The sequence below is a fragment of the Camelus bactrianus genome, chromosome 4 (genome assembly GCF_048773025.1).
Source record: "Camelus bactrianus isolate YW-2024 breed Bactrian camel chromosome 4, ASM4877302v1, whole genome shotgun sequence".
NCBI classification, from domain to species: domain Eukaryota; kingdom Metazoa; phylum Chordata; class Mammalia; order Artiodactyla; family Camelidae; genus Camelus; species Camelus bactrianus.
The window spans coordinates 52908993-52925447 of record NC_133542.1 but is presented as its reverse complement, the minus strand read 5'-3'; the positions used below and the strand labels follow the sequence as shown (position 1 = coordinate 52925447).

The window sequence follows — 16455 nt, the reverse complement described above, 5'->3', positions numbered from 1 at the left end:
TTGGTAGGTCCGTAAACATTGTTTTTCAGGGCAATCATTGGCTTCTCCTGCATCTTGTAGAGAATCCTGCATCTTGTAGAGAACCTGACTCAAAATTCATCTTATTTTGGAGCTAGACATGTAATAGTTCATTTTAGGTCAAATTGGTATCAAAAAGTTTTAATTCCCTTGGCAAAAACACAGTCCACCCATTTCTTCTGGTTTCTCAGCTCAGTCCTATAGTAGTCTGTGAAAACTAAAGTGAATCTAGCTTCAATCTGAAGTGAGACCAAAGCTCTGCTGGGTCCCTCAGAGCTAGGTCTTAACTGACTGCTTTACTTCTGAGAATGAAGAGTACTTCAACAGATAGCCAGAGGAAAAGTAAAACATCTCAGTTAAGAAGTTAAAAAATTGATGCCCTGGGGATCATAGGAGCCTAACCCTTCTGCTATTCATACTTTTTTTCTTTTTTGAGTTTTTTCATCCCCCTACCCCTGGAAAACTTCTCTTCTAGAAGAAATTAGTTTATGAATATATTGCTCACTGGGTGAAAAAGGACACATTCATTTTGCCTTTGGTTTTCCTCCACATGCCCTAGGATATGTTGAATATTAGAAGCAATAGTAGTCAAGTGTACATGAGCTGAAAAAAATCTTGGCTACATCTCTTATGAGCTCTGTGTCATAATGCTAACTTTTAAGCTTCTCTCAGCAACTGTACATTCACCTGTGTATTGGGGGCAGTCTGGTCTGAATTTAAGTGTTACCACATATACTAAGTTTATGGTATAGTGTAGGAACTTAAAACACATTTGACTCTGCCTTAGGTCATAATTAGTTGCAATTAAAAGAGTATGAGACCTGAAATCACATTCTTGGGAAACCCAGCTCCAAGTGCTAGATCTTTCACATGCTAGGGACGTGAGGGCTGCTTTACTTTTCAGTCTAGGTTTACCCATCTGTAAAGTAAACAATAGCTTCTTCATAGGTTACATGAGAGAATCCAACGATATGATACAATGAAAGCACTTCACAAGCTGAATGTAATACCCAAATGCTTGTTCATCAATTCATTCAGCACATGCTTAGCAATATGTGCCAGATAATCTAACTAGGGGTAGTAGTGAGCAAATGAAGTCATTATAACACTTGTTTTTCTCAAAACCAAAAGATAAGTCTTTATTCAAATATTTTAGTATTTGTTAAACAACTTAATGTTTTCCTTTCATATCATTTATCATTTTAAAACTAAAAGAAATCTTCCTAAACTACCGCCTTTTCATTTTAGAAACGAGGAAAGCAATGCTGAGAGAAGGTAAATTACTTACTCAGTGTTCTGTGCCTAATTAATTGTGTGTAGGAAACAAGTATTGACTGGCTCTAAAGCTCACACTCTTTCCAAAACACTATATTATCTCAGACAGGGGAAGTATGCTGTGTTAATTTTATTGGTTTTAGTGGCAATAGGAGAGAGAAGACAAATTAAGTAAACTTAGACTGACAGACATATTGAGAACACAACAACCACTATTTTGATCCACTGAGCCGAATTTCTCCTACAAATTGCAGCACTTAGCACAATGTAGGCACAAATGGAATAGATGCTCTTTTTTTCTGAAACATTTTTCTTATCCAGAGTTAGTAGATTAATTCAGGTCACTGGTAATCAAAACAAGAAATAAGAGGCCTATGGCAGATTTTTGCTTCCATGTAATTTACTCTCCAGAGTCAAAGCTTACTCTGGAACTTAGAGACACTAGGATGAAGAGGTACTGATTACAGTGATCCTGGACCAAGGAGCTTCGAGAAGGGGTTGTTTATTATTATTTAAAGAGTTAGATACAGGAATCATATTTTTGTCTTAATTTGAATTCAACAACAATTATTTTAAATATAACTGTACAGGTGATATGGTATCAGTTATTTTTAAAAGCTTTTAAAAACATATTTTGAAATACGCTGTTTATAGCAACTGCTGAAGATGATCAGATGATTGCATTGCAGTTCCACACACTTGAGACTGAATTTTTTTCAGCAGATTTTAGGTCCAGTAATAGTGTTCAAATTGCTTAGATGCTAGAGAAAATAACAGACAACACATCTGTTTTGCAATGATGTCTCTAAGAGCACCAATCAAAGGAATCTAATGTTCTCATTCTGTCTACTGGGGGGAGAGGAGGAGAGGCAGAATAAATGTTTTAGAAGAAGCAGCTGTAGCAAAGAGCACTGAATTTTATTTTGGAATACCTAAATTTGAAGTTCAAAGATTTGGAACCTCTTTTTTTTTTCTTCTTTAAATGAGGCAGTTCCTGCCTAAGATTACCCAGCAATGGTCATTAATACAACACAAAGCTTTATGACACTAAACAATTGAAAACTTGATGGATAAGAAAATAGATATATCCAGTTAAACCATATAAAATTTACATCTTACCCATAATTTGAAAAATAATACTTACAAGAGAATAATATGGAATATGATGTCTTTTATGTACCTCTGAGCCTGAGGAATAGTTTCCTTTCCTTTATCTGAGATCAGTCTTCTTCTTTAACAGCCGCTTTGCTTTACAGCTTCAGAAAATGCTCTCCATTTTATGTGATAATTTTTAGGATAAGGTGAGGCGATATTAGTGAACATTAGATAACAAGCAGGGTGCTGTAATTATTTTCTTTAAGTGTTGGCTTATAAGTAGTTTATTCCTCAGGTAAAAGTGATAGAGGAGTCTATTTAAAATATTCTGATTCTCAGGTTCAGAGTTTCTAGTTAAGTCTCAGGGAAAATTTTGTAAGATGACCCATAGATTCTTGAGGCCTTTGTGGTTATCTAAATGTTCCTCTACGTTTTGAGCTCCAGAAGCATCCTCCAAAAGACTAGCCATTAGCGTAGCAAGGCAATTTAAATTCTTTTGGGGGCAAGCCAGGGAGAAGTCCAATATTTGCAAAAAAACAAAATGAGGAATGTAAACATGAAAGATTAAAAACTTTGCAAAACTCCGGGGAGAATGTAGTTAGATCCAATTATATCGCATAATTGGTATGTTCTTGTAATGCTACTCAAATATATAACATATATTATTATCTGCATTACCACAATATTTGACAGTTTTAGGAATCAAACAGAAAAAAGTCTCTGATAAGTATTGGTATTTTGAGGGGAGATTATCTGGAAGCGTCCCATGATTGTGTAAATTGCCTTCATTTGCATAGTGCTTTCAAATATTAAATTTGTTTCTAGAATACTACCCTGAGTTAGTCCAGTTATTTTTATTACACAGATGTAGAGCCTTAGACTCTAAAAGTTGCAATATTTCGCTGAAGATTGTCCAGCCAGTATATGAAAGGGTAAAAAAGATCTCAAAGTCAGCTTATGTAACTCTTGACCCTGTAGTCTATTTACAGTATTGCCCTATCTTGTGCTGATACAAGACTGAAATGAGCTTTTGGAATTTTGCATCCTTACTCTGCAATGAATGGGGGAAAGTTAGGTTAGAAGAATGTAAACTATTTAAACTGACAGTTAAAATGTCAATAAAAAAATTAAAACTGAGCTTTATTTTCCTTCTATATCCAAGTTTCCTTCTATATCCTCAGAGTTGAGGCATATGGAACAGAATGTAATCTTTTATTAAAAACAATTATTTTTTTTAAAACAATTTTTATTGAGTTATAGTCATTTTATAATGTTGTGTCAAAATCCAGTGTAGAGCACAATTTTTCAGTTGTACATGAACATGCATATATTCATTGTCACATTTTTTTTTGCTGTGAGCTACCACAAGATCTTGTATGTATTGCCCTGTGCTGTACAGTATAATCTTGTTTATCTGTTCTGCATATGCCTGTCAGTATCTATAAATTTTGAACTCCCATTCTATCCCTTCCCACCCCCTCCCCCTTGGCAACCACAGTTTATATTCTATGTCTATGAGTCTGTTTCTGTTTGTATTTATGTTCTTTTTTTATTTTTAGATTCCATGTATGAGCCATCTCATATGGTATTTTGATTTTAATAACAAAGATTTGCACTCAAACTCAACTTTTGTCCCAGAAATAAATTCTCCTTTCTCAATAATTTTCTGTTAAAATTGTTTCATATAAGCCTACTTTTTCAAATTGGTAGTTTCTTTTTAACTTTCTACATCTTTTTTCTTTAGTTCACTCTAAATGTTGTAATTTATGCTGTTTAGGCATCTTGATATAAAATGCCAGAGAATTTTGATAGGGATTACATTGAATCTATAGGTGACTTGAGTAGTATGGATATTTTAACAATGTTAATTTTTCTGGTTAATGAACTTGGAATTGCCTTCTATTTGTTTGTGTCTTCTTCAGTTTCTTTGATTTTATCAAAGTCATAGTTTCACTTCCTTTGTTAAATTAATTCCTAAGTATTTTATTGTTTTTGATGATAGCATGAATAGGATTGTTTCATTTATGTCTTTGTCAGGTATTTTATTGTTAGTGTATAGAAATGCAACTGATTTCTGAATGTTGGTTTTATGTTATATAATTTTACTGAATTCATTGATTGATAAATGTTCAGTTTTTTGATTGAGTCTTTAGGATGTTTTGTATGTAGGATTATATTGTCTGCAAATAAAGATGATTTTACTTCCTTTTCAATTTGTATGCCTTTTATTTCTTTGCTTGCCTGACTGATCTAGTTAGGACTTTCAGTACTATGTTGAATAAGAGTAGTAAGAGTAGGCACCCTTGTCTTCTTGATCTTGGGTGAAAAGGTTCCTGCCCTTAACTATTGAATATGATGTCAGTTGTGAATCCGTCATATATGGCCTTTAATTGAGTTGAGATATGTTGTTTCTATACCTAATTTGTTGACGAACTTTTATCATGAAAGAATGTTGTCTTTTGTCAAATTCTCTTTTCTGCTTCTATTGAGATTATCACATGATTTAATCTTTCATTCTATTAAGTGATATATGCATTTATTGATTTGTGTATGTTGGCCCATCCTTGCATCCTAATGATGAATCCCACTTGATTATGGTGCATGATCCTTTTAATGGGCTGTTGAATTCAGTTTGCTAATATTTGATTGAGAATTTTTCCATCTGTATTCACGAAGGATACAGGTCTGTAGTTCTTTCCCCCACCCCCCTCTTCTTTTTTCTTGTATTGTTCTTATCTGGCTTTGGTATGAGGGTAATGCTGACTTCCTAAATTGAATTTGGGAGTTGTCCTTCCCCTTTAATTTTTCAGGTGAATTTAAGAAGAATTGGTATTAATTCTTCTTTAAATATTTGGTAGAATTTACCAGGAAAATAATCTGGTTCTGGGTCTGTCGTTGTTGGGAAGTTTATAATTTTGATTCAGTTTCCTCATTATTTGTCTGTTCAGATTTTCCATTCCTTCATGATTCAGTATTGTTTGTTTCTAGGAATTTATTCATTTCTTATAGGTTATCTGATTTATTGGCATGTAGTTGTTCATAGCAGTCTCTTATAATCTTACTTATTTCTTACTATCATTTGTTTTTAACGTCTATTCTTTTATTTCTGCTTTTATTTATTTGGATCTTCTCTTTTTTTTTTTTCTTAGCCCACCTAAAAGTTTTATTTATCAATTTTATCTTTTCAAAAAACTCATCTCTTAGTTTTTTCATTTGTTTCTCTTGTTTTTCTGGTCTCTATATCATTTATTTACACTGATCTGTATCCTTCCTACCACTAACTTTGGGCTTAATTTGTTCTTCTTTTTCTAGTTCCTTGAGGATAAAGTTAGGTTATCTGAGTTCTTTTTTTTTTTTTTTTTTTTTGATACATGTATTTATCACTATAAACTTCCCTTTAAGAACTACTTTTGCAGTATTTTACAGGTTTTGGTATGTTGTGTTTCCGTATTCATTTATCTCAAGATACTTTTTGACTTCCCTTTTGATTTTTCTCTTTGATACTTTGGTTATTCATGAGTGTGTTGTTTAGTTTCCGCATGTTTGTTAATTATCCAGTTTTCTTTTTGTTGATTTCTAATTTTTTCATAGGGTATGAAAAAAAGATACTTGGTATGACTTCAGTCCTCTTAAATATGCTAAAACTTGTTTTGTAACCTACGATGGAGCTGTTTTGTGAGCCATCCTGGAGAATGTTTCATGTGCACTTGAGAAGAATGTATGTTCTGCTGCTTTTGGATAGAATGTTCTATATATGTCTGTTAGGTCTATTCAGTTGAAAGTATGGTTTAAGTCAAACATTTCTATGATTATCTGTCTGCATGATCTATCTATTGCGGAAGTGGGGTATTAAAGTCCCCTACTATTATTGTGTTATTTGCTATTTCTTTCTTCGGATCTATTAGTATCTACTTAATATATTTAGGTGCTCATGATGTAGGAAGCCTATATATAATTGTTATATTTTCTTGATGAGTCCACCACTTTATCATTACATAAAGACCTTTGTCTCCCATGACAATTTTTGCAAAAGTCTATCTTGTCTGATATAGGTATAGATACCTACACTCTTTTTGGTCTGTATTTGCATGAGACATATTTTGCCATCTCTTTATTTTCAGTTCATGTGTGTCCTTAAAGTTGAAATGAGTCTCTTATAGGCAACATGTAGTTGGGGATTTTTTTTTTTTTAATCTAAGCAGCCACCCTGGCCTTTTGATTAGAGATTTCAATCCATTTATAGTTACAGTAATCATTACATTTAGAGTAATCTTAGATATGTAAGGACTTACTGATACCATCTTATTAATTGCATTATGACTGTTTTGTAGTTTCATTGTTCATTTTTCCCTCTTGCTGCCTATCTTTGTGGATGGTGATTTTCTCTGGTGATATGCTCTGATTCCCTTCTCTTTATCTTTTGTGAATCTACTATAGGTTTTTACTTTGTAGTTAACATGCAGCTTACATAAAACATACAGCAGTCTATTTTATGCTGATATCAACTTAACTAGTTGCAGACAAAAACTCCACGCTTTTACTCCCCCTTTTATGTTTTTAATGTGACAATTTACCTATTTTTATATTCTGTATTCGTTAACAAATTATAGTAGCTATAATTGTTTTTGATGCTCTTTTCCTTTAATCTTTATACTATAATTAAGTGGCTAACATGCCATCCTATTACAGAATTAGAATTTTAGGAACCTGACTATATATTTTCCTTACCAATGTGTTGTATGTTTTTGTATGTTTTCATGTTACTAATTAGCACTTTTTCATTTCATCTTAAACTCCTTTTAGCATTTCTTGAGTCTAGTGGTAGGGAATTCTTTCAGCTTTGTTTGTCTGGGAATGTCTTTATTTCTTCTTCATTTCTGAATAACCTTGTGAAGTTCAGTGTTAAACCCTACAATATGGCTCAATAAACTTTCCTAGAATACTTTAATTCAATAATGTACTATTTACCTATCTAAATTCATGCCTCAAATTGTCCATTCTAGACTCATGATTATTATTACTATTTAGTTTTATGGCTTTAAATATATATGAATTCCCCTTTGTCCTGTGAATTTATTTTATTGCTTATCAGTATTTCTTTGCATTCCAAAGAAAGTGATGGCATCCTGCACAAAATTAACTTATCTAAAAGAGTGAATATTAAAACAAAACTGTTAAATGATAATGCATTCAATTCAGGGCAAATATCTGTTTTATTTCATTTATAATATCTAGATTATTTTTTAATTTGAGCATTTCATTTTGGTAATTATCATTTGAATGAGTAGTATCTTATTTTGAATTAATTTTATTTCGGAAATAATAATTTGAACTAATATGTTGTCACATTTCATAAATATGAGTGAGAAAATATTATTTCATTTTTGAGCCTTAGTTCAGCCACGTTATATTCCAAACACCACTCCTAATTGTATCTGTGGGACACTGTCCCTAATGCACCAGAAGTTTCTCCATTCCACAGATCGCTCATTCCAACTTTAAATTGCTTTGGGAACTAGGGAACAATTACAACTGTTGCATATCAAATATTTACTCTTCCACATCTGTGGAATCTGGCATTGTTTGTTGAACCTGACCTTAATTCAGAATGGTTGACATAAGTACTAAGAAGAAAGTAATGAGTTCTTTTATAAGGTGGAAATAATTTATCAGTATAATAGTAAGTCCTTTTTTTTTAACATTTTTTTATTGGGTAAGTCTTGAATACCATGAAACTGTACCTTTTCAATCTATAGTTAAAGGTATTATTAAATATTAAATTGTAATGTGAATAACCTGATGCAATACAGGTATCAATTTATTATTAACAAAATACAGCTGTGATCATTATTATTACTATTACTTCATTATTATTTTTATAATCTCTGCTAATCCTTAAAGTAATTTCCATATACTATCTCATTTCCTTAAAATATCCCCGCAAGGAAAGTAAGGCAAGTATTTTTATCACTATTTTACAAATGAGAAGACTGAGGCTATAAGTTAGAAGTAGAGAAGCTCACACCAAAGACTTTGATTCTAGTCTGAGATATTTTCTACCATGCTAAACCCGTGTCATATATTCTTCAATAAATATTAGATGATCCTCTGTACTTACAATGCATAAACTGGTAATTATTTGCATAAGATGGCACCTTGTTAGTACACATGGAAAGATACTTAGAGAAAATTCAAGCCTGCTGCAAATGAACAAATGTGACATATTAAAGTTTTCCTGATCGTTAATCCACAAATGCTGCACAGGGACATTGCTTAAGAATTTAGAAAATAAGCCTTCACCTATTCAGTCAGAACTCATCTATTATGTGCAGCCACTGTATTAGGCTTAGGTGTGGAGGGATGAGCAAAACAGATAAGCTCCTTCCCCCATGTCTCTTGTTACCTCACAAAGAAGAGTTTAAAGTGCCAGGAGCAGAAGTAAACCAAAGGTAGCAAGACAAGCCTGATTCAAGGTGGGTTTGACTTAGTGAGGGGATTCCTGCCTAGGAGGGAGAGGCTTGGAGCAGATGGCAGGGAGAAACAGTTTAGGTAGCCTCAGCTGCATCGTTAATTGTAGTTGTCCAGAAGGGGAAGCCAACAGGCTCTCTGGTCCTGGACCCAAAGGGCCTGGCTAGAACATCTTCATATGTTCTTGTAAGTCTTACTGTCTTCTATTTGCATTAATCCCTGGTATGATCAGGGTGTTCAGTTCCCTTAGCCAGTGCATACTCTGACCAATTTCTGAGTCCCACTTGGGAAGAATTTTGATTTGTCATAAGAAGTAGTATAGAATGTGTCTAGTCACTGCCGCCTTTCTCAGGGCACTGTTGAATGAATATAGTCAATTAGTCCTTTTGATCCCAATTTTCCATGGTTCTTACTAACCATTCCCTGTAGTTGGCATGTGATTTCTATGTAAATTTTAATGCTAGCAGTTAGGCAGGGTAGTAATGTAAAGATAATGGACTTTGGATCTTTCCTCTTCTTGTTATGAGTCATGTGACCCCAGCCAAATGAACTAATTTCAAGCCTAACATATGGCATGTAGGATCCTAAAATAAGAGTTGACTACATAAATGAAACGAAGATCGCTCTCTTTCTCTTTCTTTTTCTCTTCTTTAAAGGAAGTTCTGGCCTTAAACTGGATAAATAAAAATTTATAACCTCTTTTGGGCTAAATTACTCATCTCTAAAATTGGGATTTTATATTCCCTTGTCTACCTTTCTCTTTAAAATATTTCTACTGTGTGAAATATTTCTACTGTGTATTCTTAATAAAATTATTCCTGTAGTAAGGAACCCTTTGTTAAGTTGGACTTTATATTCCAAATAATATCTCCTTTACACTGATTTCCCCGACTCTTACCACATGGCAAGCTGAGTGGCAGAGTGTGGGAAAAGTGTCTATGCTGAAATTCTCAAAACTGTTTGCCCACATGAGGGCTAAACTAGTCTGGTGATTTTGACCAATGTTAAATCTGACAACGATTATGGAAAGATCGATTTTCACATCCAATCTGTAATGAGTGACAAACACATTAATCTAAATATCTTAATTCCTTGTATTTAATTTCTGCTAAAAATCTCATAAAATCATACAGTGTGATGTCAAGTTTGGAGCATACTAATATCACAGTCATATATTGTGCTCAACCCACATTCTGTGCTAATAATGGACCCCTTCCCCACTAAAAGGTATGCCAAATTCTCTGACTTTAGAGCCTTTCTATGCACCTGCCATAGTTTCCCTCTGAGATGTGCTTGCTGTCACTCCTCCACAGAAATTCCCTTGTCCAAAAAGATGTGCTGCCAATCTGTTTACTCAGCTCACCTTCTCACTTTTGGTATACTCCACTTCCCTTCTTTTCTTCCAAACTTGTCTTAAGTTTTTCCATTCTTCCATATCCAGTCTGAATCTGAAACTCTTCCTGAATTCTCCCTGGCCTGATTTATTTCCCATAAACTTCTTCCTTGTGGGCAAATCTATAGTTTTTACCCAAGCTATGTAATGTCATTATATTTATAATATATTTTCATATGTACTTTTCCCATGTCCCTAGCTGAATTGTGAGGTTCATAATGGCAGGCACTTTATTCTTTTCTTTATCCTTACTGTGCTTGAAATATGACTGGGTTCAAGATAGCATCTCAGTAATATTCGAAAGCTATTATAGTAGTCTGGCACACGTTTAACCTGCTTTAAAAATGTGTCTTTCAATAGTATTTTTTCTTAAGCATATTTAACTCATTCAATAATATTTTTCTTAAGGGTATACGAATATGGAGCTTTCTGTAGAACACAGAAGGAGTATGTTCTTGTCATTTTCCAAGTTGGCTTGCCAATCCACATAATAAGGCAAAAGAAAATCATTTGGATCAGAAACATCTGGATAATCTGCCAACTGAGTATAAAAGCCTTGTCACTCAAATGCTTTCAAGACTTGTTGCCTGAGTATCATCTGGGCTTTTATGAGAAATGAAGAATCTCAGGAACTGCCCTGCAAACTAAAACAGAACCTAAAGTTTTCAAGATAACCAGATGATTCAGATGTATCTGAAAATTAGTGAAGCTGTCAACTACACTTGATCTGAGCTTTGAGCTCCACTTTATTATTTACTACGAGGTTAACCTTGGACAATTTTTTTATACTTGAAAAAAATGAGGATAATATAAACAATGATTATATTTTGTTAAGCATATAGTGGTACATATACATACACATATATATACATATTTATAAAATATTTAAATCTCCTTACTGTTTTCTTAGGTTGACTTTAGTGAGTAAATTATGAAGATACACTCCAAAGCTACAGAATAAAAATAAGTGAAGAGACTACGTAATGTTCTCCAAAGATTGTAACATTAGTGCGGAGCTCATCTATGCAATAGTCTTGTCATAGGAATAGTCACAGGTGATACTAAGAGGAGCTGGAATATGAGATCAACAACTAACTATTTTTAAACAGATGCTCAACTTCAGTTTATGCTATTCAATTTATTATTACTAAATGTCTATGAAGCAATTAAGTATGCAGTTTCAGGTATACACCACAAAATCAAAGTTGCTGTGAAATTTGACCATTGTAAATTGCAGAATCAAATTTCCAGTCCTTGTTGAGTAGTCTTCTGCCATCTCCACAGCTTACTTTCTGGGGTATATGAAATCAGTTGGTAATTAGTCAGGAATTTTGGAAACCTCAGCCCAGGAACTTGTCCTTAACAACAGGAAAGGTTGTTTTTAAGTATTTGCCTGATCATAGGTAGATTTTCACATATTGGCAGTGGGCATAGGTACTGCCATCATTTCCAATTTCACTGTACTCTAGTTATACACATTGTTGAAGATAACTGTGTGTCGGAACATCAACCAAACACTCCTTATAATACATTCTAAAAAATGAATTATTCAGGTAATATATAACATTTGTTTCTTGGCAGTGAATGTATTTTATATTAGATATTCCTTTGGCATCCTGAAAGCAGATGATATGGATAAAATTAAACAGACATTTGTGTTAGAATTCCTTCTTCTGGGTCTTTCTGGATACCTAAAGATTGAGGTCATTTACTTTGCTCTAATTCTAGTTATGTACCTAGTAATTTTAATTGGCAATGGTGTTCTGATCATAGCAAGCATCTTTGATTCCCATCTTCACACCCCCATGTACTTCTTCCTGGGCAACCTCTCTTTCCTGGATATTTGCTATACATCTTCCTCTGTTCCCTCAACTTTGGTGAGCTTAATCTCAAAGAAGAGGAACATTTCCTTCTCTGGATGTGCAGTGCAGATGTTCTTTGGATTTGCAATGGGGTCGACAGAGTGTTTCCTCCTTGGCATGATGGCTTTTGACCGATATGTGGCTATCTGTAACCCTCTGAGATATCCCATCATCATGAACAAAGTGGTGTATGTACTGATGGCTTGTGTGTCATGGCTCTCTGGTGGAATCAACTCAGTTGTGCAGACATCTCTGGCCATGCAATTGCCTTTCTGTGGAAATAATATCATCAATCATTTCTTGTGTGAGATATTGGCTGTCCTCAAGCTAGCTTGTGCTGATATATCCCTCAATATTGTTACCCTAGCAGTGTCAAATATGGCTTTCCTGGTTTTTCCACTGTTGGTCATTTTTTTCTCCTACATGTTCATCCTCTACACCATCTTGAGAATGAACTCAGCCACAGGGAGACGCAAGGCCTTTTCCACCTGCTCAGCGCATCTGACAGTGGTGATCATATTTTATGGTACCATCTTCTTTATGTATGCCAAACCCAAGTCTCAAGAACTGCCTGGGGAAAACAAGTTGCAAACTTCAGACAAGCTCATTTCCCTGTTTTATGGGGTGGTGACCCCAATGCTAAATCCTATAATCTATAGCTTGAGGAATAAGGATGTAAAAGCTGCTGTAAAATATTTGCTGAACCGAAAACTTATTCAATAAATATTTCCAATTCAGAAAATGTAGGTCATTGTGAATCAGGCACAAAGATGGACTCATAGGTAAATCACTAAGGACCTTCTTTGGGGAAAGCATAGTTAAGGAGAGATATTTTTATTCTTCCCCTTCATTAGCCCTACTCAGCTAGAATTACTGAGAATTATAGTTTGTTACGAACCTAGCTTCCAACATTTCCTGATCCAGATCTCACAAGTATAATGAATTCCATTAAAATCTCATGATGGTATCTGAAATGAATGTTTCTGGTGTGCTGTGTGGAAACATGGTAGGAAACAATCACACATAGCTTTGAAAATAGAGAGGCAAGAGTATAAAATCTGCAATTCCATAAACTACATAACTGACATTGGATAGACTATTCTCTGTAAACTATAAATTTGTAATAAGGAAAATAAATAACACCAAATCCCAGTGTTATTTAACGTTACAATAAGTTACAGAAAGCACGTAACATAGTGCCAACTTTATAGTGTCCTGGAATTTCAGAATTAAAACTAAGACTCCAAAATGAGGTCCAAAAATTACTACTGAGCACCTTTTTTACCCTAAGCTAATATTTAGAAGAGCTAGATATCTCCCCCACCAAAAGTCACTCTCTTAATATAAATCATACTCTCCTTACCCCTCCCCGCATATCTGTATGAAGAGACGTTCAGCCCAAGAAGAAATAATCAAGGGAATGTTCTACTTTATAGGGAGAGTGGTGGAAAGTGTTGCATAACAGTCCCTGCAGAAGAATGTGAAAGTCATTTTAATCCAAGCCAAGCAAGGAGGTGCTAAAAAAGAGCTCTTAAGGTTTTGGGTGCCTGCAAAGAAAGAGAGTCTGGCCTCTGGCTTGATGAGGGGAGGCCTGCTGAGCTCTCAAGGCAGCAGACTAGGAGAGGAGCTAGTCTAGAAGAGGAAGGAAGATGGCTATTCTATGCCAAACAACAAAAAACATTTCAAATCTGCCTGAGATGTTCTTACAGGCTCAGAAGGAGTGATAAAAACTGATTGGGGAAATAAAGTCACTTCTTGTAATTCTTCAATGAGATAAAACTCCTCAGTAAATCTACTATAATTTGTTTTTCTTTTTCTGTAGATTCCTCGTCTAGAAGGCCAGTGCCTAAGATTTTTTGGGTCACACCATCCAGCTTTCCCATAATCTCAGCTCATGATAGATGGGTTTTGACTTTATTTTCCTATTCAGTTTTCCTCTTTCCTATTTGTTTTAGGGCCACAATATGACCATATCTACTCAGTGGCTTCAATTTTTGTCAGTCCACTTCCTTTGGGCTTTTCCAGTTTTCTACCTAAATAATCTGGTCACTAAATTCTGTTGTTCTGCCATTGTCCCACCAGAATGAGTGCTGTCCCTGCAAAAAATCTCCAGTTCTTGTTCTCTCTCCCCTGGGTTGAATCATGTTGGTATTGCTTTAGGTTCAGAAAGGCCTGTGCCAGACCCTGTGGGTCAGAGCTTTTTAAATTCTATAGTGCTTCTCCTCCCCCTTCTCACTAGAAGCCCTGCATTTTTATCTGATCCATGCTTAATTCTCTTTAACTTTTCATATATGACAATGTTTTAGGTATGTAAATACTTTTATTTATATTGGATTTTTCAACTCCATTATTGAATTGTTTATTCAGTTATTAGCTGTCATTAGCTTCTTTTTTATTTATTTTTATTATAGTTGATTTACAATGTCATTAGTTTCATGTGTACAGCAAAGTGATTCAGTTACACATATACATACATATATGTGTGTATGTGTGTGTGTGTGTATATATATATATACACATATATATATTCTTGTGTATGTGTGTGTGTGTATATATATATATATACACATATATATATTCTTTTTCAGATTTTTTCCATTATAAGTTCTTACAAGATATTGAATATAGCTCCCTGTGCTATACAGTAGGTCATTGTTGTTTATCTATTTTATATATAGTAGTATGTATCTGTTAATCCCAAACTCCTAATTTATCTCTCCCTCCAATCCCTTTCCCCTTTGGTATAGTTTATTTTCCATTTATATTGTTTTAACCAAACCCTTAGCACCTTATTTTTAAATTTTTTACCCACAATAACCAAGAGTGTCAGCAACTTATATGCAAGCTTACATCAAATTGAATTCCATCTGCTAGAATATTCCACAGGTATATAAAAGTGGGTGCTGTGGGGTTTTAATGTATACAACTGTACTCAAGTTAATCAATGATCAGAAAATAAACAGATTGATAATAAATTGCTCTCCCTGGAACAATCAGGAAATCTCCGAAAGATTAATAGATGTATTATTTTCTGATTAATAAATATTTTTTAATTCAAAAAATATCAAAAATTATAAAAAATTATTGTCACTATGGCCACCTCCTAAAGATACCATTTAAAATATTTCTTCTAGTAATTAGGAGTCATATACCTAACATGTTTTTATTTTGATTTATTACTTAATGTACTATGAACTCTTGAGGTTAAAAGTTTATTTTGTTTAATATACAACTCCTATGGTTTCAGAGGATAAATTTTAAGAAGTGAATTTAACAGAGAAGGAAGGCAGTATGAACTTTTTCAATTTCTAGCTAAATTACCCTCAGAAAGGGCATATTACCCACCCTAAATACCATTATAAAAGTTTTTCCAAATATGTTTATATTCATCTCTGTTTGTTTACATACATACATACATTTATATCTCTATCTATATATACACACATAACCAACATCCAAATTACTCTTGCTATAGGCTTAAGTAGTGGTAGAGATATTTGCTTCATTTGCTAGGTATGTAAATCCAAAAACAAAATGAGTCTCTCTCTCAGTCAAGACTCATTGTTATTTACCCAGAAGCAGGGGTAATGGACCAAAGTAATCAACTTGCCAGCTGAGACTAAAAGCAACCTTTTCTGCTGACAGCATGACAATTATTAGGTACGTATCCAGCTCCTAAGGGAGACAGTGAGATGCATATTTTTTGCACACATTACTGCATTTCTGGAATGCCTCCATGCCCTCTCATCTCATGTCCCCGAAAGGCCACTTCCAAAAAGAGAATAAAGTCTTCAATTTGTTGTTTCTAGTCTTTTTACGAATTCATAAGGAAAAATTTATGATAGACATAGATATGCCCCACTTTGATTATCCCTCAAGTCCATAAAGTGCTCCATAACATATAACCCCATATAGGAGAGCTTTATCTTTCAGTCATATAAGGCCTATATTTTCAGACCATGTACCTGTCCATTAGCTACTGTCTGAAAATCGGTAAAAATTCATACTACATCATTACTATTACTCTCTGGATCCTCTGATGAATAAGGAAGACTGTTTTTAATTCTTCCTAATTAAATACTAACAGTGACTTTGTAACTTTGGAATATTATCTCATCACTTTTACCTCAATTTACTCATCATAGAAAGGGAAGTCTTACTAAACGATATTTTACAGAGTTTTCCAGCTCTAAACTTCTGTGGTATTATTTTTAAAAAACCCTAACTTACTTCCTACTCTCTTAGCACTTGTATTTTAATGTACCCATAGTATGGTTTTTGGTGTGAGTGAGTGTGTGTGTGGGAGAGCTGTGTGTGTTTTTATCTATGCCCATGCATAAATAC

General features: G+C 34.1%; 1 protein-coding gene and 1 long non-coding RNA gene across 5 annotated transcripts in view; both read left to right on the top strand.

The window, feature by feature from the left end:
• LOC105067560 (uncharacterized) overlaps window positions 1–16455 on the top strand; it is a 439520-nt gene that overhangs the window by 140780 nt on the left and 282285 nt on the right. The window lies entirely within an intron of this gene.
• Window positions 11800–12834, top strand: LOC105067561 (olfactory receptor 13C3). Its single transcript, XM_010953156.2, has one exon. The coding sequence runs from the start codon at window positions 11881–11883 to the stop codon at window positions 12832–12834; it is 954 nt and encodes a 317-aa protein (XP_010951458.2). The 5' UTR covers window positions 11800–11880.